General features: G+C 33.5%; 1 protein-coding gene across 8 annotated transcripts in view; it reads left to right on the top strand.

Annotated features, from left to right (window-relative positions):
- Pum2 (pumilio RNA binding family member 2) overlaps window positions 1-25184 on the top strand; it is an 87198-nt gene that overhangs the window by 37613 nt on the left and 24401 nt on the right. For 6 of the 8 annotated variants that reach the window (XM_077792097.1, XM_077792099.1, XM_077792096.1 and 3 more), the window contains 8 exons: window positions 378-648; window positions 890-983; window positions 7390-7515; window positions 11214-11356; window positions 12911-13043; window positions 19305-19448; window positions 19559-19849; window positions 24069-24305. In XM_077792097.1, coding sequence (XP_077648223.1) covers window positions 378-648; window positions 890-983; window positions 7390-7515; window positions 11214-11356; window positions 12911-13043; window positions 19305-19448; window positions 19559-19849; window positions 24069-24305 — 1439 coding nt within the window. The remainder of the gene's footprint in view (window positions 1-377; window positions 649-889; window positions 984-7389; window positions 7516-11213; window positions 11357-12910; window positions 13044-19304; window positions 19449-19558; window positions 19850-24068; window positions 24306-25184) is intronic. The other 2 variants (XM_077792103.1, XM_077792102.1) reach the window with 1 other exon arrangement.

The raw sequence follows: 25184 nt of genomic DNA, 5'->3' as shown, positions 1-25184 counted from the left end.
CTTACTACCTTGCTCATGCTGATCTTGAATTTGTGATTCTCCTGCCTTAGCCTCCCAAATAGCTGGGATTATAGAAAATCTCACCATACCCGGCTGAAACCAAGTCACCTCTCAAGTTACATTAGGGGGGAAAATGGGATAGAGTAGAATGTTAGTTGTTAGTTGGAACCACCAGGTCCATTATTTATCATCATTCCTTATCATCTTTCCTCGATAAGGAAGTGGACCTGAGATATAAAATGATTAGTGACTCAGAATGCCTTATTTGTTTTCATATTTTATAACTATTTGTTTTTTATTATTTTCATACTTTCTCATTTTACCTTTTGACTTGTATTTACACATAATGCTTTTCTTCTTTTTTTTTTTTTCCCCAGTCGTACTCCTGGAAGTCGTCAAGCCTCTCCAACTGAAGTAGTTGAGCGCCTCGGCCCCAATACTAATCCCCCAGAAGGATTGGGTCCTCTTCCTAATCCTACAGCTAATAAGCCACTTGTTGAGGAATTTTCAAATCCTGAAACTCAGAATCTGGATGCCATGGAACAAGTTGGTCTGGATTCCTTACAGTTTGACTATCCTGGTAACCAGGTACCCATGGACTCTTCAGGAGCTACTGTAGGCCTCTTTGAGTACAATTCCCAGCAGCAGGTAAAGCATACACCTTCTTTCTTTAAGAAAGTCCTTGTAACTATATACTGGTGTATAACCAATGTAGTATGAGGCATTGATATGAATGGTGGAGTTTCTTGAACATTTAATGTTTTATTGATTAAAATGTCCTTGCATTTGAGTGCTTCTGATACGTGTTTAAAATATTTTATTCACAGCGTTCTAATTAGATGTGAAATATTTTGAAATTAATATTTGTATTAAATATTTTTCCTAATAGCTCTTTCAGAGAACTAATGCACTAACAGTTCAGCAGTTAACTGCAGCTCAACAGCAGCAATATGCATTAGCAGCAGCTCAGCAGCCACATATAGGTGAGTCTGTAAATTGTTTTTTTTGACTACAGTGTTAGAAAAATCTTGTTTAAAGTTATTAGACTGTTACTCTTTATTTTCCCATTTAACAATTGGTGCTATTTTGTTTATTTTTGAAACATCCCATCATCCTGTTGAGATCAACAGTAATAGATTATATGACAAGAGTATTGATTAGAGGAAGAATTATTTCTAGTTTGTTTTTGTTTGGCATTACCATGGATTGAACCCCTGGTGCTCTACCACTGAGCTACATCCCAGCCCTTTTTATTTTATTTTGAGACAGGGTCTCACTAAGTTGCATAGGGCCTTAATAAGTTGCTGATGCTGGCCTTGAACTTGTGATCCTCTTGTCTTAGCCTCTTGAGCTGCTGGAATTACAGGTGCATACCACTGTACCTGGCTTATTTTTAATTTGAGACAGGGTCTCACTGAGTTACCCCTGCTGGCCTGAAACTTGTGATCTTCCTGCCTCAGACTCCCAAGTATGTAGAATTACCAGTGTGCATCCCCAAGCCCTACTCTGATTATAATTTGCATCATTGGTTAAATAAAGATCTCAAACTTGATAAAATTTATCAGTGCTTAAGTGTTGTGTTGTCTCCCTACCCCCACTCCCCATGTGAAGGCTAGAGTTAAATGTCTGGACATTCAAGTGTGGTTATTTGTATTCACTTTCATGTAAAAGTGTTCATTTAAAAAATTGTTTAGAAATAGGAATTCCAAGAAAATTTCTCAAAATATTTTCTTTTTTATTAAGTTATGTGATCTCTGACCTTTAGATTTGTGAATTATTTATTTGTAACCTACTAGAGTTCAAGCTTGGCACATATTATGTTGTTTATATTGGGATTTTGTTGTTCTCCCTACTCCACCCCCCCATCAAGTACAAATCTTTACTACTTATTAATACATATAAATCTTGTTAATGCATATAAACTTTGCTAGTAGGGGATTTTCCTTTTTATTTTTAAATAGTTATAAATTCACAGGGAATTTACAAAGAGAGTGCAAAGAATCCCATACTCCTTTGTTTAGTTTCCCTTAATGGTTACATCTTATAATTACAGCACAGTATCAAAACCAGTAATGTGACACTGGTACTGTATATAATTTAGTCATTTTATTACATGTGTAGATGTTGTGGAACCATATTTATTTTATCTGACTTTAACTAAACTTCAGTTATTTTCTAGTTAAAGAACTTGTTAATACTCTATCAGAATCTGTGGAAGGAAGGGTAAATAATGCTAAGTTTGTTCTCTTCCCTTCATTTCTTATTGTTTTGTATCAGTGCAGTAAGGTTTCCTAGGTCCCACATTTCTCTTTTGTTTTTAATCAAAGGTGTCCAAATTTGTAGCTGACCTTTAATAGCAACATCCACCCAGGCCTTGTTTTCTTTTGTCTTTTTTTCCTAAATTCCTTTTATCCATGTACTTAATCCTTTCTTTTCGTAATGTTAAAAATGTACTGACTCCTGTATGTTCATGCAACACACAGTTTATATTACTTGGGGCTTTATGATATGTTTTAATGTTGCTCTTTGGATTCTTAAAACTTTTTTTCATCATTTGCCAATTTACCATTGTGGGTCTCCCCCCCCCCCATAACAACTTCAGAATCAACTTATCTAATTAACTTATGGAAAATTAGTATCCTTATATTAAGTATTCTTATCCAGGTCATAATGACTCTTTACTTGATTATTTAGGTCTGCTTTAGTGTTGTTCATGAGTGCTTTATGTTTGTCATATAAGTTTAAATATTTATTCTTAATATTATATTTTGCCATCAAATAACCTCCTGTCATTCATTAAACATGCATGAAAGATCTTGAATATCATATAGTAGATTTAATGAATGGTATTTTCTAAAATGAAATCCTGCTTTCATTAAAATAAAAATGACTTGTATACATTCATTTGTTCTTTTAACATACTTTTTCAATTTCTAATATTTTATTTAAGATTTTTGCATCATTTTATTTTCTTTAGTTTTAGGTGGACACAATATCTTTTATTTTATTTTTATGTGGTGCTGAGAATCGAACCCAGTGCTTCACAGCATGCTAGGTGGGCACGTTACCACTTGAGCCACATCCTCAGCCCCTTTTGCATCAATATTAAAGTGACTTTAGTCTCTCTGTTTTTGCTGTTTTTTTTTTGTTTTTGTTTCAACATACTGCTTCATAAAAAGAATTTCTAGAGATATTCTATTTTTTAAAATCATGTAATGCATTAAGTAATATTAGATTTACATGACCTTCAAAGATGTGGCAAAAGAACTCTGAAACCATATAGATAATTCAAATGAATTTGAAAACCTGACTGAGATAGAATTATTCTAAGAAAGCATAAGTTATCTAAGATGACCACCACATCTTAGTTCCACCCTTAAAAGGGACTGATTGTAAAAATTAATACATTTTATCAAAGTTTGCTCAGTCATGTCTTGGCTGGTTGATGGCTCATTTAGCATTATCCAATAGAAATATGTAGTTTTAAGTTATTTGGTAGTCAGATTTTAAAATCTAAAAATACATAAAATTAATTTGTTTGTTACTAATGGATTATTTTAACCCATTATATCTATTATCATTTCAAAAAATAATCAGTAGAAAGCTTATAAATGAGAAATTTTGTTTTCTTCATATTAAGTGTTTGAAATCAGATATGCATTGTCCTACTTAGAGCTAATCTCAAGTTACACTACACTTGAAATGCCCAGGGATTATATGGGCTAGTAACTGCCACATTTGTCAGTGCAACTGTAAAGATTATGTTAGGATGGGGGTTGATAAAACTTTTTCATATATTAAGGGCCATTTAACTGGTAACTATTTTTAGCTCTGTAGGCAATATGATTTCAGTCACAACTACTACATTGTGCTGTTGTAGCATGAAAGTGGCCATAAATGTTTCGTGAATGAGTATCATTTACTGGCACTAAAATTCAAATTTCATATACTTTCCTTTTAGCAATTTTTTCCTCAACCATTTAAATATGTTCAGACTGTTCTTAGCTAATTTGTAAAACAAGGAAAAAATTAAGGGATTAACAGGGCACACTTAGCCCATAGAGTGGGCCAAAAGGTGATAATAGATGTAGTATATTTTTAAAAACGGACATTGACACTCTGCTCATCTGCTTTTGAGCTCAAAGGAAAAGATAAAGTTTTGTAGACAGCTGGGAATTTTTACAGCACAGGACATTGAATGAAAACTGATAGCAGTAATTGGCAATAAAGCCTGTGAAGACCTACAAGAGAAATAAACTACCAGGATTAGAGTTTGAGTAATGCTAATTATATAAATTAAGAATCCCAAACTATTAATAGAATGCTTGATTTGGAGGTTAGTTTCTAGGATGTAGTTGAGGCTCTTTTGATACCAAATGTGGACAGGTGAATGCAGGAAAAATTCACAAAAGATAGTGTTTCAAACAAAATAATAATAAAAATAAGGAAGGTCAGCTACAACAGTCATGCAACAGAGTTCACACTCAAGGTATAAAAATAAAGGGACTTTAAATTTTAAAAAGAACTTTGAAAACATTCAGAACATTAGAAAATAAAAGCCTTAAGCTGTCAGACATCCTTAGAGGTCTTCACATCATAAAATGATGCAAAATGAACCATTTCTGGATCTTGGAAGTAAAAACTATTGAAAAAAAATAGTTCTATGTAGACTGCATAACTACATGGCTGTTATTATTTAAGACAAAATGAAATAGGAAGTAAAACTTTAAAAATCTTCCAGAACACTGAAGCATTGCATAGTAATAAGGATATGAAAATAACAAGCTATAGAGTGAAATAGGGAATAACTAAAGATACATAAGGCATTTGTAAGGAAAACTACAAACTTTTCTAGAACTTTTGAAAAAATGGAGACACAGGCTTTTGGGAGAAAACTCGGCATCATCATTGTAAAAATGTCACTTCTCCCAAAATTGACTCTTATTTTTATTTATTCTAATTTGTTATATATGACAGCAGAATGCAATTCAATTCATATTATACAATAGAGCACAGTTTTTCATATCTCTGGTTGTACATTTAATGAATGCTTAGTCAGAATTCCAACAGGATATTTTTTGTTTGTTTGAAACTTAGAAATTTGATGTTTGTGTTAGAAAATTAATGGAAAGCTAAAATTGTGGAGCAGGACTTGCTTATTGTTATTTATAGTAATTAAAACAATGTGGTATTAGCCCAGGAATATACAAGTAGTTTAGTGAACAAAAACAATCTTGTGTGTATGTGTATATGTGGGTGTGGGTGTTTGTGTGTTTAGAGTATCGTGATGGCATGAATTTTAATCTGATTGACATTTCAAATCAATAAATAAAGAATGTTTATTTGGAAAATAGCTTGGTAGGATAATTGAGCCTCATTCCTTTTGGATTGGAAATTTAATGAGAAAAAAGTATAAAAAGATTGATAAATTTTGCTTTACTGAGAATCAGAACCACAAATTAAGACAAAATGGTTGCTTTTGTTTGTTTATTTTAGTGTTTTACTTTACCTATCAGGTTGGAAATTGTTTAAAAAGTTTATTTTGGTCTTATTTTGGTGAGAGTGTGAGTGGCATCCTCCAATACTCTCAATAGAAATGTAAATTGGTACAATTTCCTGGAGGATAGTCTGGAAATGGATTAAGAATTTTTGTGTTTTTGCCCATTTAAATGAATTTTCATAAGACAATGATACTATAGAGACCCACATAGTTTAAAAAGAAAACTATTTATAGTAAGAGATTATGAACCATCAAAATGTATTTTTGTAGTAGACTATTTATGTTTCTTCTATACAATAGCATAAATACTTTGTGGCCATTAAAAAAAATGAGCTATGGTCTATGACTTAAAGATCTATTATTATTTGGCAAGTGGAAAAAGCATATTAAAATATTATAGACTACAATATCAAATGTTAAAAATTGAGAAGGGTATAAGCCAATTATTTTCTAATTGATAGATTCCAATAGTAATTTGAATGTTTTAAAACAATGATTTTTATGGTAAACCATAAAATATTTTTCCATCAAGGATGGCCTAGCTTGTAGAATTTTTTTTAGTATTAGTTTTTACTAATATAGAATTCTCTATTCTTATGATAAAGAAATTCCTGACAGATGAGAATAAGAATATGACTGAGCAAATGAAGGGGATTTTACTGAGCCCACACTATAATTTTTAATTCCTTTATAAAACAGTTCTTGAAATTGGCTGTTTGTACTTGTACATGAAATCACTGTTGTGGGTTGTGGCCTATATTTTTAAAAAATCAAACAGATAATGTGAAAAGTAATAAATTAAGAGCTGCACAATATAGAGTTTATTGGAATTGCAAAAGGTGATTTTTGTGGGTGTTGGGAATTGAACCCTCGGCCTTCCATGTGCTAGGCAAGCAAGCACTTTACCACTGAGTCTCATCTTCAGTCCCAGTAAAATCTTTTCTGCTGGACTTGTTTGTGGCATTATTCTCTATGTATAAGTTGATCTGAAATGTATTTTGTATTGTGGTTCATAGTCATAGACACTTTGAAAGCTAATAAGGTTTTAAAGTAGTTTCAGAATCTTGATTTTTTTTTTTTAAGGCCTAGATAAGGCCACTATTCCCTTACTATTCACTTATCTCAGTTACTTTCCAGAAGAGAAAACCCTGACAACCCAGTTTCAAAGAATTTAAAAGTTCTGTAGGGTAGTAGGACATAATAAATGTTTAAAGCTAAAACTACTACTGTTCAATAGTAGTTTCTCATTCAGTCTTTAGTAAGCTATACTGTGGCTTAGGAATTCAACACAAGGAAGGAGGATTAGATCTGTCCTGACAAAGCACTCTATCCATCAATAAAAGTCAATTACCAATTAGAAAACAGTATAGAAAGTCAGAGAGGAGGGATATTAAATTTGGGAAAGGGTTGATGGGATGAATGAGCTGTAGAAAAATAAATGAAATAAAACTGGTGTTATAACCAAAATGAAGTCTGCCAAACTTCCTGATTCATACTAAGTGGTTTTGACTTTGTCCTCAAGTTAATAGGGAACTAAAGAAGAGTTTAAATAAAGTGACTTTAAGTTCACTTTTATATTTAGTAAAGGCTAAAAACAAGCAAACAAAAAAAAAATGTGAACATACACTTGTAGTACTCCTGGGTATTCCAAGGAGTGGAATTAATTCTCACAAAAAAAACATACAGGGTAATTGATGGTATACCGGCATCTTAAACAAAAAACTTTAGAATCAGTTACTGTTACATACACAGGGTCACTTAGTAAAAAATTGAACCATTATAATGCTGCTTTGCTTCCCCCTCCCAGATTCAGAATAGAAATGTTTTTACTTAATGAAGAAAATATACTTTGCATTTTTATTCATTATTTCTCCTCCTTTTAAATGTAGCTGGTGTGTTCTCAGCAGGCCTTGCTCCAGCTGCATTTGTGCCAAATCCATATATTATTAGTGCTGCTCCTCCGGGGACCGATCCATATACTGCAGCAGGATTGGCTGCAGCAGCAACATTAGCAGGTAATTTATTGTTCATCTTTGTTGTTTGTTATGAATTTAGTTTTAATTTTGGATTAAGCATTATTTTTATCTGTTTGGGCAATTTGCAATTCCTAAGAAAAACTGAAACATCCAGAATGGATTGAAATTTTCAGGGAGTTTTTTGTTTTTGTTTTTAATTTTTTTTTTAATATGTTGATGGACCTTTATTTTTTTATTCATTTATTTGTATGCTGTGCTGAGAATCGAACTCAGTGCCTCTCACATGCTAGGCAAGCTCTCTACCACTGAGCCACAGCTTCAGCCCCTCTGGGAGTTTATTTTTTATTCAATTGTAATGTCACGGAAAGTCCTAAGCAATAACCCTTTTATTTTTCTTTTCTTTATGTAGTTGTTTTGCATTTTCATTTTTTTAATTTTAGAAATCTTCTATTGTTGATTGTGCATCTCCATTTTAATACCTACAGAGACAATGGAAAGTAATGTATTAGAGGTAGGTAGTGTGAATATCCGAGTCAGGGGTAGTATAAGATCTTTAGAAGTCTTGAGAGAATATAGATCTTAAAGTTGAGTAATGTTAAAATGTGCAAGCCAGCTGGGAAAAAAGTGTCGGACAGAGCTGGGCTCTGTGACGCACACCTGTAATTCCAACAACTTGGCAAGATCCTATCTTAAAATTCAAAAAAAATCTTTTTTAAAGGTTGGGGGTATAGCTCCATGGTAAAGCACCTCTCTGGGTTCAGTTCCCAGTACCAGAAGGAAGGGGAAAAGGTAGGATGGAGTTGAAAAGAACTTCCTGAAAATTTTCAAAGCCCAAGATTACCACTCAAAATCTGACATAAATTTATTGATTGATTGTGTATCTTCTGAGAAGTGTCTGTTCAGTTCCTTGGCCCATTTATTGATTGGGTCATTTGGGTTTTTTTTGGTGTTAAAATTTTTGAGTTCTTTATTCTAGAGATTAGTGCTCTATCTGACATGCGAGTGGTAAGAATTTGTTCCCAATTCATCTCACTGATTGTTGCTTTTGCTGAGAAGAAGCTTTTTAGTTTGAATCCATCCCATTTATTGATTCTTGATATTAATTCTTGTGCGATAAAAGTCTTATTAAGGAATTTGGGGCCTAATCGACATGATGGAGATTAGGGCCTACTTTTTCTTCTAATAGACACAGTGTCTCTGGTTTAATTTCTAGGTCCTGTTCCACTTAAGTTTTATGCATGGTGAGAGATAGGGGTTTAATTTAATTACCCTAAGTACATGTATAAAAACACGAAGGATGTGACTCTACTTTGTGTACAACCAGAGATATGAAAAATTGTGCTCTATACATAATGTAAATTGTAGTGCATTCTGTTGTCATATACAACAAATTCAAATTTAAAAAATTTTAAAAACCTGACATGAAAACTAGTGTATTGAGGATGGGGATACAGTTGGTAGAGTGCTTGCCTCACGTGCACAAGGGCCCTGGGTTCAATCCTTAGCGCGCGCGCGCGCGCGCACACACACACACACACACACATACATACACACACACACCCCTAGTGTATTTGTTGCTTATTTCAGTGAGGAAGAGTTGTGAGGTGCTCAGACACAGTCTTAGTGAGCAATGCTATTTGCTGATTTTATGTAAGGTTGTTGGGAAATGTTTGTTTTAGGTTAAAATGACTACAAAGACAGAAATGAGTTAAGCGTGGTTTATGTTGTTTTTAGAGGCAAGAATGGGTTGCTGTTGGCCTTAGAAATGTGTTTGTTGGAGTGAGTCTGCTGATGGGCTGTATTCCAAAACTTGAGACTGGGGCTAGTTTTTTTTTTTTTTTTTTTCAAAGATATCATCTCTGAAGTGATTATCACTTATCAATCTGATGTTTTTAATATAATACCAGGTATTTATTTATTTGTTATCATGCCTGTTGAACAGTCTACTTTTCCTGGGAAGTTGAACTTTCAAACTCAAGATCTTTTTTAAAAAGTGAGCGAAATATATTAATTTCAAAATCTTGCTCTATACTTAACTAGTAGATTAAAACTAACTTCTCATAGTCAGTGACTTTTGGTGTAGAAATAATATATCACGAAACTCAATAATGTGAGCTTTTCTAGTGCCGTTTAACTGGATGTTAGTGCTGGTATAATGCCATACGGAGAACCATTTACTTATGAAACTGAAAGCAACAACTTTAAGAGGTCATTTAGTTTGGGAATAGGCATACCTCACATTCTGGACTCAGGTAGCAGTGCTGTACAATGAAATGCAGTGTAAGCCAGAAAATGAACTTTAAAATTTTCTGGTAGCCACACTGTAAAAGTACAGAATAGGTAAAATTTATCTCAATAATACATTTGATTTAGGTCAACAGATCTGAGATATATTTGAGCATATAATGAATATTTTTTAATAATAGATTTTTTTTCATGCTGTCTTCAAAATCCTTTGTAAGTTTATACTCTTAAAGCTCATCTTAGTTGGTCTTTTCTGTCTTTTAATTGTTCAGTACCCACAAGTGGATTCTGGCCATGTTAGCGAGTGAGGATCTAGGTAGATGTGTGACTATTGTTTTTACAATGTGTACTTTTTTTTCTTAGGAGTTTGAGGATTTTGAAACTTAAGATTTTTTTTTAATGTTTTAATACTCCATGCTATAGGTTGTGTTCTTTAGAAATACTTTTTGCATTTAAGTTCACATAATTTTTCATTTTAGTTATTTGGTCAGTACTATTTGGCTTCATTTTCTTCTATAACAAAGGGAAAATGAGAGTTTGACTTCTTAAAATATACAAAGCAAATGTTCTAAATTTTGACTAATAAAGTTTTAGAGTGTTGTATAAATTAGAGATCATGATATTTTATTCATTTTAATGATATCTTTGAAAGCCAAAAAATTCATCTTATTGTGCATATAATTAATTCTATTTGCTCTTCACAAATCAAATATCTTGCACAAAGTAGAATAGAACAGGACCAATTTCTTTTGTATTTTCTAATTTGCTTTCTTACCTCAGGTTTTCTCTGAGCTTGTATCTAGTTCTTGTCTTGACTCACTAGTCTCATTTTTCTAACCACATAAACACGGATGTCTCATTTGTTTTCACATAATTTTCTATTGCTTTGTGAGAATTGTGGCTAATTTTGTTTCAAATATGAAAAATATTTTTAAATTGAATGCTTGCAATTCAGATACTTTTGTAGCAAGCTTGGTACCCAAATATACCCTAGTTTTATGTTATATTTGGAAAAGCAAAAGGCGGGGGGGGGGTGATGTAATTCATTTCAGTTATCAGAAAGTATTCGTTTTCAGAGAAGTAACAAATTGACCATAAGAAATTCTAACAAGTTTTGTTGTCCAATGTTCCCTGAATGTGTTATCTGTGTTCATCTGTATCAGGCCATAACTGGCAGTATGTATATGTTGAATATAAGACTAAGTGTCCTGTCAGTTTATTGGTAGTATTTAGCTTTGCTTCACATATCTCCATTAAAACCATAGCTGTCATTCTTGAATACTTTCCTCTCTTAATAGTCCGAACCTGAATGATATTTGCTTCCTAATAGAATCAGAAAAAGGAGAAAGGATATAGCTCATGTAAGTGGGTAGAAGAGTCTAAGGACATGTTCTGCTCTTAAGTCTTATACCTGTCCCCTTTTATAATCCAGTGGTAATATAAAATCTAGTTGTTGGGTTTTTTTGTTGTTGTTTTGTTTGGATGGGGTTTAGGTCCAGCCGTGGTTCCACCTCAGTATTATGGTGTTCCATGGGGGGTGTATCCAGCCAACTTATTTCAGCAACAAGCTGCAGCTGCAGCAAACAATACAGCCAATCAGCAAGCAGCCTCACAAGCTCAGCCTGGACAGCAACAGGTAAGCCTTCCTTCATTAAATAATATCTGAGAATTCTTTGGTGTTGAAAGTGTTTTTTCCTCTCTCTCTTTTTTCCTCTGTGAAACATAGTAGCTGTTGTATAGTTGGTATACAACTATTTTTGCATATTTTCCTGATTAGTATTATATGAATTCAAAGAGTTGGTTATATTTCATTTCTGTTATTAAAATATCTAGCAATTTTTAAGTTTTATCACTTAAAAGTGCAGTAATAATTTTACTATCAAAATAATTACACCTTCATTTTTATCCAGGTATTTAAATTACAAGTTTAAATATTAGTATGTTTCCAATGTAAAATTAGATTATTAGGTACATTGTTATTTTCCCCCCTCCATAATGGGGATTGAACCCATGGATGTTCTACCACTACTATATCCTTAGCCTTTTTTTTTTTTCTTTTGTAGTTGTAGATGGACAGAATGAATGCCTTTATTTTATTTGTAAATAGCAAGCCCTTTGCCACTGAGCTACAGCCCCAGCCCCTCCTACCCCTTTTTATTGTGAGAGAGTTTTGCTAATAAGTATCACTGGCTGGCCTCAAATTGCTATCTTTCTGCCTCATCCTTAATTTCTTAAAACAGAAAGAAAATGTTTATCATGAGATTTTTTTTATATCAACCCCTTTCTTAGGTAAATGCAAACAAACTATTTGGAAAATATCACAATTCTGACTGTTAATATTCATCATATTTATATCAAAGAAGCAACTTAATACAATGGCATTGCTTACTTGACTGTTAATTTTTTATTCTGAATTTTCTTTACTATATTTTTATACTGTATTGATGCTCTGTTGGGTTAGTCCTTGTACATCATATCACAACATTATTTAACACACCTGTGTGTATTGCTGACGAATGTGGTAAATTTACAGTGAATCTACTTATCTACTCTGTCTTGAATTATTTGTGAACTTTATGATTAAGCTCATCATGCTTGTATATCAACACTAAAACAGCTGTGTGCAGCAAAGTAGTAAAACTTGACCTGCCTCCAGAACTTTTCACTTTGTTTTAATGTTATTTTGGTGGTTTTTTTTCACTTAAGTTTTATGTTTAGAAAGCAGCTGTTTTTTGTTTTGTTTTGTGTTTGTGAATTTTGAAAACTTGATTTGAATTTTTTGCTCTGTATCATAATCTCATAACAGATCACCAGAGTTTCTTCTTATAAGCTTCCTGTGTTTCAGTTTCAATCTTAGAAAATAATTTTAATTTTTTTAGTCTTACTCATTCATTTTCATTCCTCCCCGCTCTCATATCTCAAATATCCGTATCTCCTCCACCAACAAACACCACCTTGGTAAGAATATTGATATTAGAAACAATTTTTACCCTCAGACCTTCTAGAACCTCCATGTTGCTTTATTGATTGTTAAAGTTGTCAAGAGCCAGTGATATTTTTTATGTGAAGTATTGTGTAATTTTCATGCTAAAATATAAATTTTCATTGTATGAAATGTGTTCACATAATTGTCTTTGGTAAATTGTTACTATATGATAATGCTTTTAAGAAAGCCATCTGTCCTTTATAGGTTCTTCGTGCTGGAGCAGGCCAGCGTCCTCTTACTCCCAATCAGGGTCAGCAAGGGCAGCAAGCAGAATCACTTGCAGCAGCTGCAAATCCAGCTTTGGCATTTGGTCAGGGTCTTGCTACAGGCATGCCAGGTATATAATTGGTTAATTGTAGTTTTTTGGTTTTGTTTTTTTGGGGTTTTGTTTTGTTTTGCTTTGTTTTTTGTTTTTTTGCAGGGTGCTGGAATTTGTAGATATTTGAATAGATTTAAAATGATATTTGTGGTCTGTCCATCCTGAAGAGTGAATAAATCAGAAGTGTCTTTGAAGTCTTGCCTACCTTGTAAAAGATTATTTAGAACTCACATGCTAATAATTTAAATCAATACTGAGGTCATGAGACTTAGTGACTTGAATAGCAGATATGTATATCAAATTCTTTGTAACATGAACCACAGCGTCTTTTCAGCTGAACCTAGCCCAGAATTTTTGGTATAATGCTTAGAACTTAAACCAGTTGGTTAGAGTTGGCATATAAGACAAAAACCTATTTGCCATTCCTACCTTGTGAGAATAGCCATTTAATTAGTCAATATTGAAAAGTTTGCAACTAATATTTCTAATTTCAACATTGTCTGATCATGTTTAACCTATTTATACCCATTTAAACTATTGTTATTTATAATCTGATAGCAACATTGTCTCTAATATGCTTATGAAGACCTAATGTATAGAAAATCACAGTATAAAATTTCTGTCTATTGCCACTGTACAACTTTTCTAAAAGGGCAATTAGAGTGGTTTGTTTTTGATTTGTTTTTGGTGAAACTAGATAGAAGATTACTGTAATAATAGTGGAGGAAGGAAAATATTTTCTTTAGACCAAAGTGCATAATCAGGATGTTTTGTTTATACTGTGGTTAATTTCGGGGGGATCCTGGGGATTGTACCTCTTGTTTTATTTGGGGGGGTTGTTTGTTTTTGTTTTTTAGTTTCTACAGGTCAGGGGCTCATTCACTATTATTAAGGTACATCTCCAACCCTTTTAGTTGTAAAGGTAAAATTTAAAGGCCACATTTGAATATCAGTAAGTGTGCTAATTTTCACTTTTGACATATGAGTGGTTACTTGTGTGTTAAGGATTACTTATTAATGAAATGTGAATTCCAATTTCCATTAATTGTAAGATTATGACATTTCTATTCAGATCATTTAGAAAATGTGTTCAGTGTTGGAAAAGATCTTTAATAATATCAAAAGTTTCTTTTATGCAGACACATATTTCTATGTGTTATTTTAAGGATGTATATATTAATTTGCATTTATTCTGTTCTCTAATTCTGAGTCTAACATCTCGTCTAGTTCTCTGGATAAAAGATAGTTTCATACTTTTTATCCCTGAAGTACCAATAATAGTAGACTAGGGGGCATTCTTGAATTTTATTCTTTTACCACAGCTATATATATTTCCTTCCTGGGAAGCTACTGTTGTGGTGCCATTGTAGATTAGAAACCTTGGCACAAGCAACCTATTGGGAAATGGACTGTGAAGCTGACATTATTATAGGCATCTGGAATCAGGGCTTAAAAGAAGTGAGTCAGGAGTTTTTGAAAGCTATTAAAACTAAGACTACTATGGTTCTTCTTAGATTTTAACTACCCATAGATAGGGGAGTCATAGAGAACAATAGTGCTTCCTGTCTAACTAGGTTCTCTGTGGATCCTGGAATTCAGAACATGCTTCTGTCTTATGTATATTTGCTGCTGCCTGTAAACTATTACTGATCAGTCTAGGTTCTTGATGCTGGTCCTATATTTATTTCTTATAAATGTCTTTGTTGTTTTTTCTTCATATTCAGCTAGCTGATAGTCTTTATTTCTTTCCCTTTTTAAAAAAATTTTATTAGTTATTGATGGATCTTTATTTGTATACATGTGGTGCTGAGAATCGAACGAAGTGCCTCGCACATGCTAGGCAAGCTCTCTACCTCTGAGCCATAACCCCAGCTCCAATCTTATTTCTTCTCTTATTTATTTATTTATTTATTTGTTTGTTTATCTTATTATTTCTTATCTACTTATTATTTCTGTTATATTTTATCAACTTTAATCTTAGAATTTATTTTTATATTTACTTTTGTTCTTTCTATTCTATGAGAAACCTCTTTATTGTTAACTTTTCTTTTGGTAGTGTGAGGATCAAAGTGTTTCATTCATGCTGAACAAAAGCTCTACCACTGAGCTATATTCTCAGCCTCTGCTTTATTTTTTGTTTTGTTTTGTTCCACAGTGAACTCTGTTGATAATTCTAGAAGAAAACATTTTTTTAATACTGTTATCTTTTTGGAGTAGTGATAAAAGTTGGTAAAACTTGTAGGATATGTCTTTACAGTAAATTATTTTCCTTAACCTTTTGGCCTACCACATTTAGCCTTTTTAGAAATAAGAATATAAAAATCATGAGAAACCTTACTAGATTTAGTATTTGTATGTCTCAATAACTTGTGGGCTGTTCACATGATTCCCACACTCAAAGCCTTTCTTTAATGCCTTCTATATTTCCATTCTGCATGAAGTATCTCCAGCTTTCCATATTCATCTACAAAGTATAAAGCTATTAAAAAGAGCTCACTTGAGAAAATTGATATTTCTTCAAGTCTTATTCTTAACTCTTCTACCTTCTATCTTTTGCATTTATCTTTCACATTCTGATCATTGTCTTCTATTTAATCTTTCTGCATAATTGTTTGTGCCATCTGTATTATCCCTCTTTGATCTCTTCCCTTTCCTTACCACTCATACAATCACAGTTACAAAAGGATAATACAATGGAAATTAGAGACTTTTGAACTGAATTACAGTTAATTATTAAAATTTAAACTTGTGGAGTGCAACTAAAACTACATAAAAGGGAAATGTCTATATTTAAAGCATATGTCAGACTAGAAGTCAGTGAACTGTGTATCCATTAGAAAACTAAAAGGAGGAGAATAAAGCCAAAGAACATAAGGAAGAGCATAATAAAGATAGATGCTGATGTGAATGAAATAGCACACATACAATCAAAAGGATCAATTATCTCAGAACTATTTCTTTCAAAAGACTCAAGAGTTGTAAGCCTCAGAACGGCTCATCAAAAAGAAAGGTTGGGGATATAGTTCAGTTGTGGACTGAGCTATATCTTACAGGGAGCTGCTGGGTTCAGTCTTCAGTACTTGGGTAAGGGGGCGGTGGGATGATAGAAGCCATAAGTAACTAGTGTCAGGAAGATTAAATAATCATAAGATACTAGGCAGAATCTCATTAATAAATTACAAAAATGTAGACTGGGTAAATGCCTTGTGTTGTCCATCTCCACTGCATAGTAAATAACAACTCCATTGTTTTAAAACTTAGGCCAAACATAGGAAGAACAGTTCATTCCTTTTTTTCCTAACACTGCAAGTCTAGTCTCATGTCTAGCTGCTGGGTCTCACAATCTAACTCTTCCCTCTTCTCTAATATGGTCACCATTACATCTCTCACCTGGATTAGCTTTCTGTCCAGGTTCTCCTATTTCATATTGTCCCCTGATCAGTCATTTTGATTAATCGTCTTCTATCACTCTGTTTCAGCCATACTGGCTTATTTTCTCTCTCCTCCAATTTTTCTTCATAAATAATTTTGTATAGAGGTTCTTCTTTACCCCCAGTTTAAAATTATCAGAACTTCTATGACTACTCAGTACTTCTTTTCCACTCTCCCTATCTGATTTTCTGTAATACTTAACATACTCTTTTGACTTTTTTTTTTTTTTTTTTTGGTCTGTTTGCAGTAGAAAGTAATATCAAGAGTAAAGGCATTTCTCTTTATTGTTTCTTGCTAATATCCCAATACTCAGAAGACTCCCTGGCATTTGGTAGCTACTTGATGAATATTTTGCAAATGAATGGATGTATAAACAATAAATTAAGCTAAGTTGGGAATGGGAGAGGGAAAGAAAACATCTATGGGAGGAAACAATACACTGAAGCCCTGTGGTAAAAGGAAACAAAGGTGCCCTTGAGAAATTTGAAACTTCCTTATTCCCAGAGTGTAAAATGGTATGAAAGTAAAACTAGAAAATGGCCAACATAGCAACAAATTCATTGTGGGTTGGATTCAGAGTTATGATTTTCATTTTAAACCCATTGAAAGGTTTTGAACAGGGTGTGATATTAAATAAAGATTGCTCTGGAGATTCCCGAAAAAACTAGGCATGGACCATCATATGACCCAGCTGTACCACTCCTCGGTATTGATCTTTAAAAATTAAAGTCATTATATAGCGATACTTATATACTCATGATCATAGCAGCACAGTTCACAGTAGCCAAACTGTGGAGTCAGCCTAGGTCTCCACAATCAACAGATGAATGGATAAAGAAAATGTTACCAGTATTTGTACACAATGGAGTCTTATTCAGCCATAAAGAAAAATGAAATTTTCATTTGCAGGAAAATGGATGCAACTGTAGAACATTGTGTTAAGCAAAATAAGCCAGACTCAGAAGGTCAAGGGTCATATTGTTTTCTCTCATGTGGAAGCTAGATAGGAAAAAGGGGGAAGAAAAAAGGTGGGGGCAGGGTGTCATGAAAATCGAAGGAAAATCAGTAGAGGAAAAGGAACAGGGAGAGGGAGAAGAGGGAAAGTACTAGGGAATGATACTGGCCAGATTATATTGTTATAATGTAACATCAGATCCCACCATTATTTTCAACCAATTAAAATATTGGGGGGGGCAATCACTCTGGAGAATGGGGAATAGAATTGGGGCAAAAGAGCATGAATAGACCACATAGATCTAGTTGTATAGGGTAGTGGCAATCAGGAGAATGAATGGGTTTGAGAAAGATTGAGGAGGTCAAATAAACTGTCTTAGGGACTACAGGCAAATTCCTTTGTTTGGGAATTTATACTACCTTGTGAGTATTTGCAGTCAAATGTTCGTATGGATTAACTTTTATTTTTTAATTAGGATTTAATAAACAATGATACTTTTTAACAAAAGTTATTTTCTTTATGTCATGAATTTAGGACTAGGACACGTGTACGCCTTGAAACTATCAATTGGCATCTACAGTGTGAGATTACTAGTAATGTGGATATTAGCATTGTGCTAATGCTTTATACTTGGTCAGAATTGCTGTATTTACTTAAAATGCATATGAAAATGTCAACCTTAGTGAAGTGTTTATCCCAGCACAGTTTATTATTATTGAAATGAATTTATCCCACTGTGTTTGAATACATTTTCATACTGCCTTATAACTATAATTTTACAGTGACTTGCTTCAGCATAGTGTTCACAAAATAAAATTCAAGAATTGGTGTTAGAGTATAATTGAGTATATTCTGTTTTTGAAAACTTTTATTAGAAATTGCCAATACATCAGGTGTGAATTATTATTACTGTGTAAGGTGCCCTTTTTCAACCTGAATTCCAGGAGAGAAATAAGCTTTATTCCCCCTAAAGTAGCCATCATTATTTATAGCTCCTCTAGAACTCTACTTGTAGTGCACTTACAAAATAGTTACTTGAATAATCTTGGGTTCAGAGGAGGGATTTCTGTGAGAAGGACTGCTAAGAGGTAAGATTGACTCTCCTAATAAGAATTGTTACCTGCCTTGTGCTCAAGCCTACAACGGAACTAATACATGTATGATTTTATGGGGGGGGCTACTGGGGAGTGATCTCTAGGGCACTCGACCACTGAGCCATGTCCCCAGCCCTTATTTTGTGTTTTATTTAGAGACAGGGTCTCACTGAGTCGCTTAGTGCCTCGTTTTTTCCTGAGATTGGCTTGAACTTGCAATCCTCCTGCCTCAGCCTCCCAAGCTGCTGGGATTACAGGTGTGCACCACTGTGCCCACTAACAATTACGATTTTTAAGGTATCTTGTCAGTTTATATTTTAGGTTTTTGGAGAGATGCTTACAAATGAAAATCTAAGGGAATGTTCGCAGTGAGGCACTTAGTTTAGAACTTTTCTGAAATTTCATAATAAACAAACATTTTTATAGTGTTCCTCTACTCTTCCTACCTATGCTATCACAAGTGATTAAATGGTTATATTTTTCTACTGTCAACCCTTGATAGCCTATAGTTTCTGTATTAAGGAAAATAATTCTTTTTGTGGTTCATAAGTGAAAGGCATTTTTGCTGAAGGTAGCTCTTAAAAATTTAGAGAAAAAAGGTTTAATTACATTCTAGTAATTTTCTTTAGTAACACCTTCTTAAATGTGTTGTTTTTCGTATGGTAGATATTTAAGGGTTTTATACTGATAATACAAAATAGCTGTTGTGATTGACAAAAAACAGAAATGCAGGGGAAAATAAACATGCTTTCTGTAGTAAGTGTTTTTATTAGTAAACATTTACTTTATGTTATCTAGGTTATCAAGTACTAGCTCCAACTGCCTATTATGATCAGACCGGTGCCTTAGTGGTTGGCCCTGGAGCAAGAACTGGCCTTGGAGCTCCAGTTCGATTAATGGCTCCAACACCTGTTTTAATTAGTTCAGCAGCAGCACAGGCTGGTAAGTATAACTAACATCTTGAAGGATAATCGTTTTCTGGTTGTTTGAGATATGATTTTTTAAAATAAAGAATGATTTTCTAAGTAGTTTTTTGGAAATTTGTTTTACAGCAGCAGCAGCAGCAGCAGCTGGAGGAACTGCAAACAGTCTTACAGGCAGTACAAATGGTCTGTTTCGGCCAATTGGCACACAGCCACCTCAGCAGCAGCAGCAGCAGCAGCCAAGCACTAATCTGCAGTCTAATTCATTTTACGGGAGCAGTTCTTTGACTAATAGCTCCCAGAGCAGTTCTTTGTTTTCTCATGGACCTGGTCAACCTGGAAGTACATCTCTTGGATTTGGAAGTGGTAGTTCTTTGGGTGCTGCTATAGGCTCAGCTCTCAGTGGATTTGGTTCATCAGGTAAGTTTGTAAGTTGAGTTTGCTCTGCTAAGTGGACATGAGATATTTGTGTTTTTAATATTAAGATAAGCAATAATAGCATATAGTATAGGAAGGACACAAAGTATTTGATTATTGATTTTATTTTATGAAAGAAAAATGTCTGCTGCACGGCTTTTAAATGCCTTGAGTGTTTAGCTCATTTCTAGCAGCACATCCTTCATTCAAATATAATACATTTCCTTTTCCCACAGCTTTAAGAATTTATTACTGTATTTTTTATTTTAGTAAGGTTTGTTTCAAATGGTGTTACATGCTAATTATTACTCTTCCTTATTCTCCATGTAATGTTAATGTTTGAGGAAATATGTTACCATCTTAAAATTTGAATTATAAAAATAATAATTGTGTGTTTATGGAATGATTCCTTCTAAATGCTTGAGATTCATGTGGTTTACTTTATTTGGCATAATGCCTAAAATATATTTGATATAGTGAAACATTCTAAATAAGCCCCTAGAAAGTTAACAGTGAACTGGGCATGGTGGTACACATTTGTAATCCCAGCTACTTGGGAGACTGAGGCAGAAGGATCACAAACGGAGGCCAGCCTCAGCAACTTTGGGAGACCCCGTCTCAAATTTTTGCAAAAGGAATGGGGATGTAGCTCAGGGATATATGCCCCACTTCTGCAAAAGAAAAGAATCAAGCAAACTACCAGTGTACTTACCTTTATTTTAAATTAAAAGTTAGCATTTGTCACTAAATATTTATTTATTTAAAACTATATCTTTTAGCTTTAAATAACACTCAAGAAATTATAATTTTAAATGTCTTCACATAAGGAAAAAACAGTTTACCCTTAAAATTGACAGCCTTCACAAGGCAGAGAGATTAAATTTGGACCTTCAAAGATTTTCTATTTCTGTAACATCATATGGTAGTTTTTTTTTTTTTTTTTTTGGACTGAGGATTGAACCCAGGAGCACTTTACCACTAGGCTACATTCCAAGCTCCCCTCCCCTTTTAAAAATACCTTTATTTATTTTTATGTGGTGCTGAGAGTTGAACCTAGTGCCCCACTTATGCTAGGCAAGCGCTCTACTGCTGAGCTACAACCACATGTCCTAGAATCTTTAATATCTATTTCTTATCTATATTCCTACCACATCAAATTTACATTCTTCTCTGGTGTGGAAAATGACAAACTAATACAATGTCAGTCATCAGATGCTTGAGGAAGTGTCTTCTGAGCTCTTTACCTTTCATATTTACAGGAGAGGTGGCCTAAAGAATGGGCTTAAGAACTTCTGAGGGAAAATCCATTGAACTTGGAGGCTCTTCGTTCTTTTAATTTTTCTACTTTTTTCATTCCTTTTGGAGTTTAGCAGTACAGCTTGAACATTCTTATAAAACTCATTGTAACACAATTGGTATGTTTTCCCCAAAGAATTCTAAATATTCTGATGAAAACTGAAAAAACATATAACTTCAAAAAATAAATAAATAAATAAACTTTGTGGAAATAATTATTTCCTAAACTTGAGTTTGTTGAACCAAAATAGTCCAGGGGGTAAAACGCTGTTAAAAGCTCTGTGTTCCCTTTCTTATTAGTATGTCACTGATGGTCTGGTATAGGTTTGAAGGTCCCCCTATTCAATTCTTCCAGATTCTCATTTGTTAAAGTCTTTTTTCCTCTATGTTTTGGAACTGTTTGGCATGAACATTTTGTCCCCTTCAGTTGCCTCTTTTCCAAAAACTTAACTTTCATGCCTTCCTTATTTGTAAGCATTGCTTACTCAGTTCCAGTGTCCAGGTCCCGAAAGGTGCATTGTATCTTGTTTGAAGAGGGCTTGAGCAGTTGCCACCCCTAACAGTCACTTAGTATGCTGTGTATCATCTTCTCCTTCCTCTTCGATTTTTTTCTGAGAATTCATTTAAGTGCTGCACATATGTCCCCTTATAATAAGTCCACTGCCATTTCACATTGCAGCAATTGTAAGTTTATTTTTGAAAGCTAAAATATAATAGGGTTGTGTGCATATGTACACACACAATCATTTTTTTACCTATGATGAAATATTGTTGAACAGTGTTCCCAAGTTTGTAATATAATTGGCCAGGAAGCTTAGCCATTCTAATATAGGAATTAAATCATGATCCTGTGACCTTTATTTTTAAATTACTATTAATAATCAAAAGTTTGTAATTTAATATCTTATACATAGTTAATGAGTGATTAAAATTTCCATCATGTGTCTAACCTTAGATATTTTAGGTAGATTTTGTTTCTTATGTAATGAAGTTGCAGATAATTTAGACATAATAAAACCTGAGGAGCCAATTTTTTAATGTTTAAAGTAATTTTCGAATTATTTTTTGAATGCTTGGCTTGACTTTTCCCTTCTGGAAGAAAGAAATACTGCACATGTCAAACTGGTTTCTTTCGTTAGTTGCCAGAGGAATGATAATGCTGATGTTCTCATTAGAGAGCTGATATCTTTTTCCTCATCAGTTAAATTATTTTTTGAAATAAATAGGAATTTAAAATATAGTATTTAATACAAATGTTTTTGAAAAATTGCTTTGACAGTGTCCTTTTAAATTAGCATAGTTAATGTATCATACATTGCCAATTTTGCCAAAACCAACTCCAGAAAAGCTATATTAAAGCACGATCTGTTTTGCAGAGACTGCATTAGCTGATATAAAAGGTTGAATAGCATTATATTGTGCCTAATATGGTAGGTAGCACAAGCCTGGTTTTTTGTTGTTGTTGTTTTGGGTTTTGTTGTTTTGTTTTGTTTTTTCCTTTGTCCATTGTAGAATTTTAAATTTGGCAAAACCAATGTAATTTTGGTTCCTATCTATGTTATAAACTTTAACTTGGTTTACCCATCATGTACTCCGCTAATTGTTTTCTTTAATTCATAGTCTGTATGACATATATGACTTGTGATTAGAAATCCAAGATTTAATAGAAACTTACAATTCCTTGAAAAGAATTGCCATATTGGTCCGAATATAGAGCTTGTCCTTCAGAACCTTATTTGGCAGGTTAAGAAGTATAATAAGAAATTCTTTAGATGTAAAAGACATTGAGTTAAAAGAAGCGAGTGCATAGAAAGAGGAAGGAAGGTATACTTAAATAATGGGCTCTAAAGAGGACTTGAAAATTGGAAGTTTGGAACAGCCCTCAAACACACCTGCTAAAGAAATTGATTATCCAAATATATGTTGATTAACAATCAGATTTTGGGTTGATCTTCTGAGTGTGCATAGCTTACCAAAGCCTACGTGGTAGGGTGATTTGTGGTTTTATTGTGATTTTTTTTTTTTTTTTTTTTTTTGGTGGAATGGAAAAAGGAAGAAAAATAGGTTAAGAGAAGTAAAAGAATTTGGCATGTAATGTAATGAGGAATATGAGATACAATAAATTGTATTTCATCTTATTAAAAAAGAAAAAAACATGAAAAAAAGCAGAATTTTTTGAGTAAGGGACTCAAAGAGGCCAGTACTAGGTAGACCCTTAGGAATGATGAGTCCTGGAAGTGAAAGTATGTCTTTGGTTTGGTGACAGTCATGAGAATTGTTAATTTCCCAAGAGAATGTTCAGCAGTTTCATATATGTACTGTAATATTAGTTGTTGAAGAATATGGAGAATGTATAGTATGAACAGTACTCGGGTTAGTTCCCATCTGGATTACACACTGACTAATATTCGGGCCAATATGGGCTTATAAAGAGCTATGTTTTGAACACAGCAGCCAAATCAAATGTAAATGGTGAAGGAAATGTATTAATATTCCTTTTGTTAGCATAATCTTTTCTTGGCATTGAGTTAAAGTGTAAGAACCAGGTTCCATAGATTAGGATAATACCAAAAGTTAAACCTTATTTGAGTTTATTCTTTAGTGTGTCCTAAAGCAAACAACTTGCAATTTCAGGGTTTATAAATCATACCAGGGTATTAAAGCACAGTAATCGTACATGTCAGTGCTGAATGTGTGAAATAATGAAACATTACTGCTCTGTTAAGTATTTGGTTACTTTATTGGGGTGCATTTATACCCTTTTATGATTAATAACAGCATATCGTTATCACAGTAATTATCTTCTCCAGAATGTTTCTAAAAATAATTATTGTGATCACATCTGTTATTGCCCAGCAAGAGTTGGGGATAGGTTTTATTCAGTTAACACTGTATGTAATTAGGGTTTTTTTTATTTCTTCTTCAGTTGGCAGTTCTGCAAGTAGTAGTGCCACAAGGAGAGAGTCTCTATCTACTAGCTCTGACTTGTACAAAAGATCTAGTAGCAGCCTAGCACCCATAGGGCAACCATTTTACAATAGTCTGGGATTTTCCTCCTCTCCAAGTCCAATAGGCATGCCTCTGCCAAGCCAAACTCCAGGACATTCACTTACGCCACCGCCATCACTTTCATCACATGGATCCTCATCCAGTTTGCATTTAGGTAAAAAAAAAACCAAAACCCTTTTTATTTGTATGTATACATGTATGTGTGTTTGTGTGTGTGTTTATAATATATGTGAAATATTTGATGTTGGATAAAACATGCCAAATTGCTTTTGCTTTTAGCTATTAGCCTTTTGAAAAAGTTCTACTTTCCTGAAAATCCAAAATGAGGGTCTAATGTACAGTAAGGTAAAGACCCCCTGTTGTATCTTATGTTCCTTTTACAGAGTACAATGGTGTGATTTTTTTTTTCCTTGTCTGTGCTTTTGATTTGTGTTATTTAGAGCATCTGAGGAGTTGTTTCTACATGATAGTGAAAGAGAAATTTCACTATCAAAGGTTTTGCACACCATAAGAAAAGTAGTGATTGAACTACTTCACACAGAAATTGAACTTAAATAATTTAGTTTAGTGCAGTGGTTTTTGCTTTGTCCCTTAAATGCTCACCATTTTTCTAAAGAGTTACATCAAGGGATATGATTTTAATGTTTGTTTGTTAGAGAAGTTGATGGACCTGGGCCATGTACTTCTCTTACTTTCAGTATGTTAAAGGAAAAAAGTTTTAGGCTTGTTATACCCCTGAAACTAGAATATATAGAACTTTCTATTTTTAAATTGTCCCCACTCCCAGATATCAAGTTTACGGTTACCTTTTATCCCTCTTTGGGAAGTGTTTATCTGTCTAGATAACAATGTATTTTGAAGGGTTTTTGGACATTAGAGGCTCTGTATGAATCTCTCCCTCATGAAAAAAAATTAGATTTTGAATTCTTTTTTTTAACTGTAATTACCTCAACTAAAACTGAAAGATTCTGTTGCTGAGTTTTATGTGCTTGGAATGATTTAAATTAGCTTATGGTTTCAAAAATAATGTTGC

The sequence above is a fragment of the Urocitellus parryii genome, chromosome 12 (assembly GCF_045843805.1).
Source record: "Urocitellus parryii isolate mUroPar1 chromosome 12, mUroPar1.hap1, whole genome shotgun sequence".
In the NCBI taxonomy this organism is placed as follows: Eukaryota; Metazoa; Chordata; class Mammalia; order Rodentia; family Sciuridae; genus Urocitellus; species Urocitellus parryii.
The sequence above is the reverse complement of the archived record's forward strand: the minus strand, read 5'-3'. Positions and strand labels throughout refer to the sequence as shown.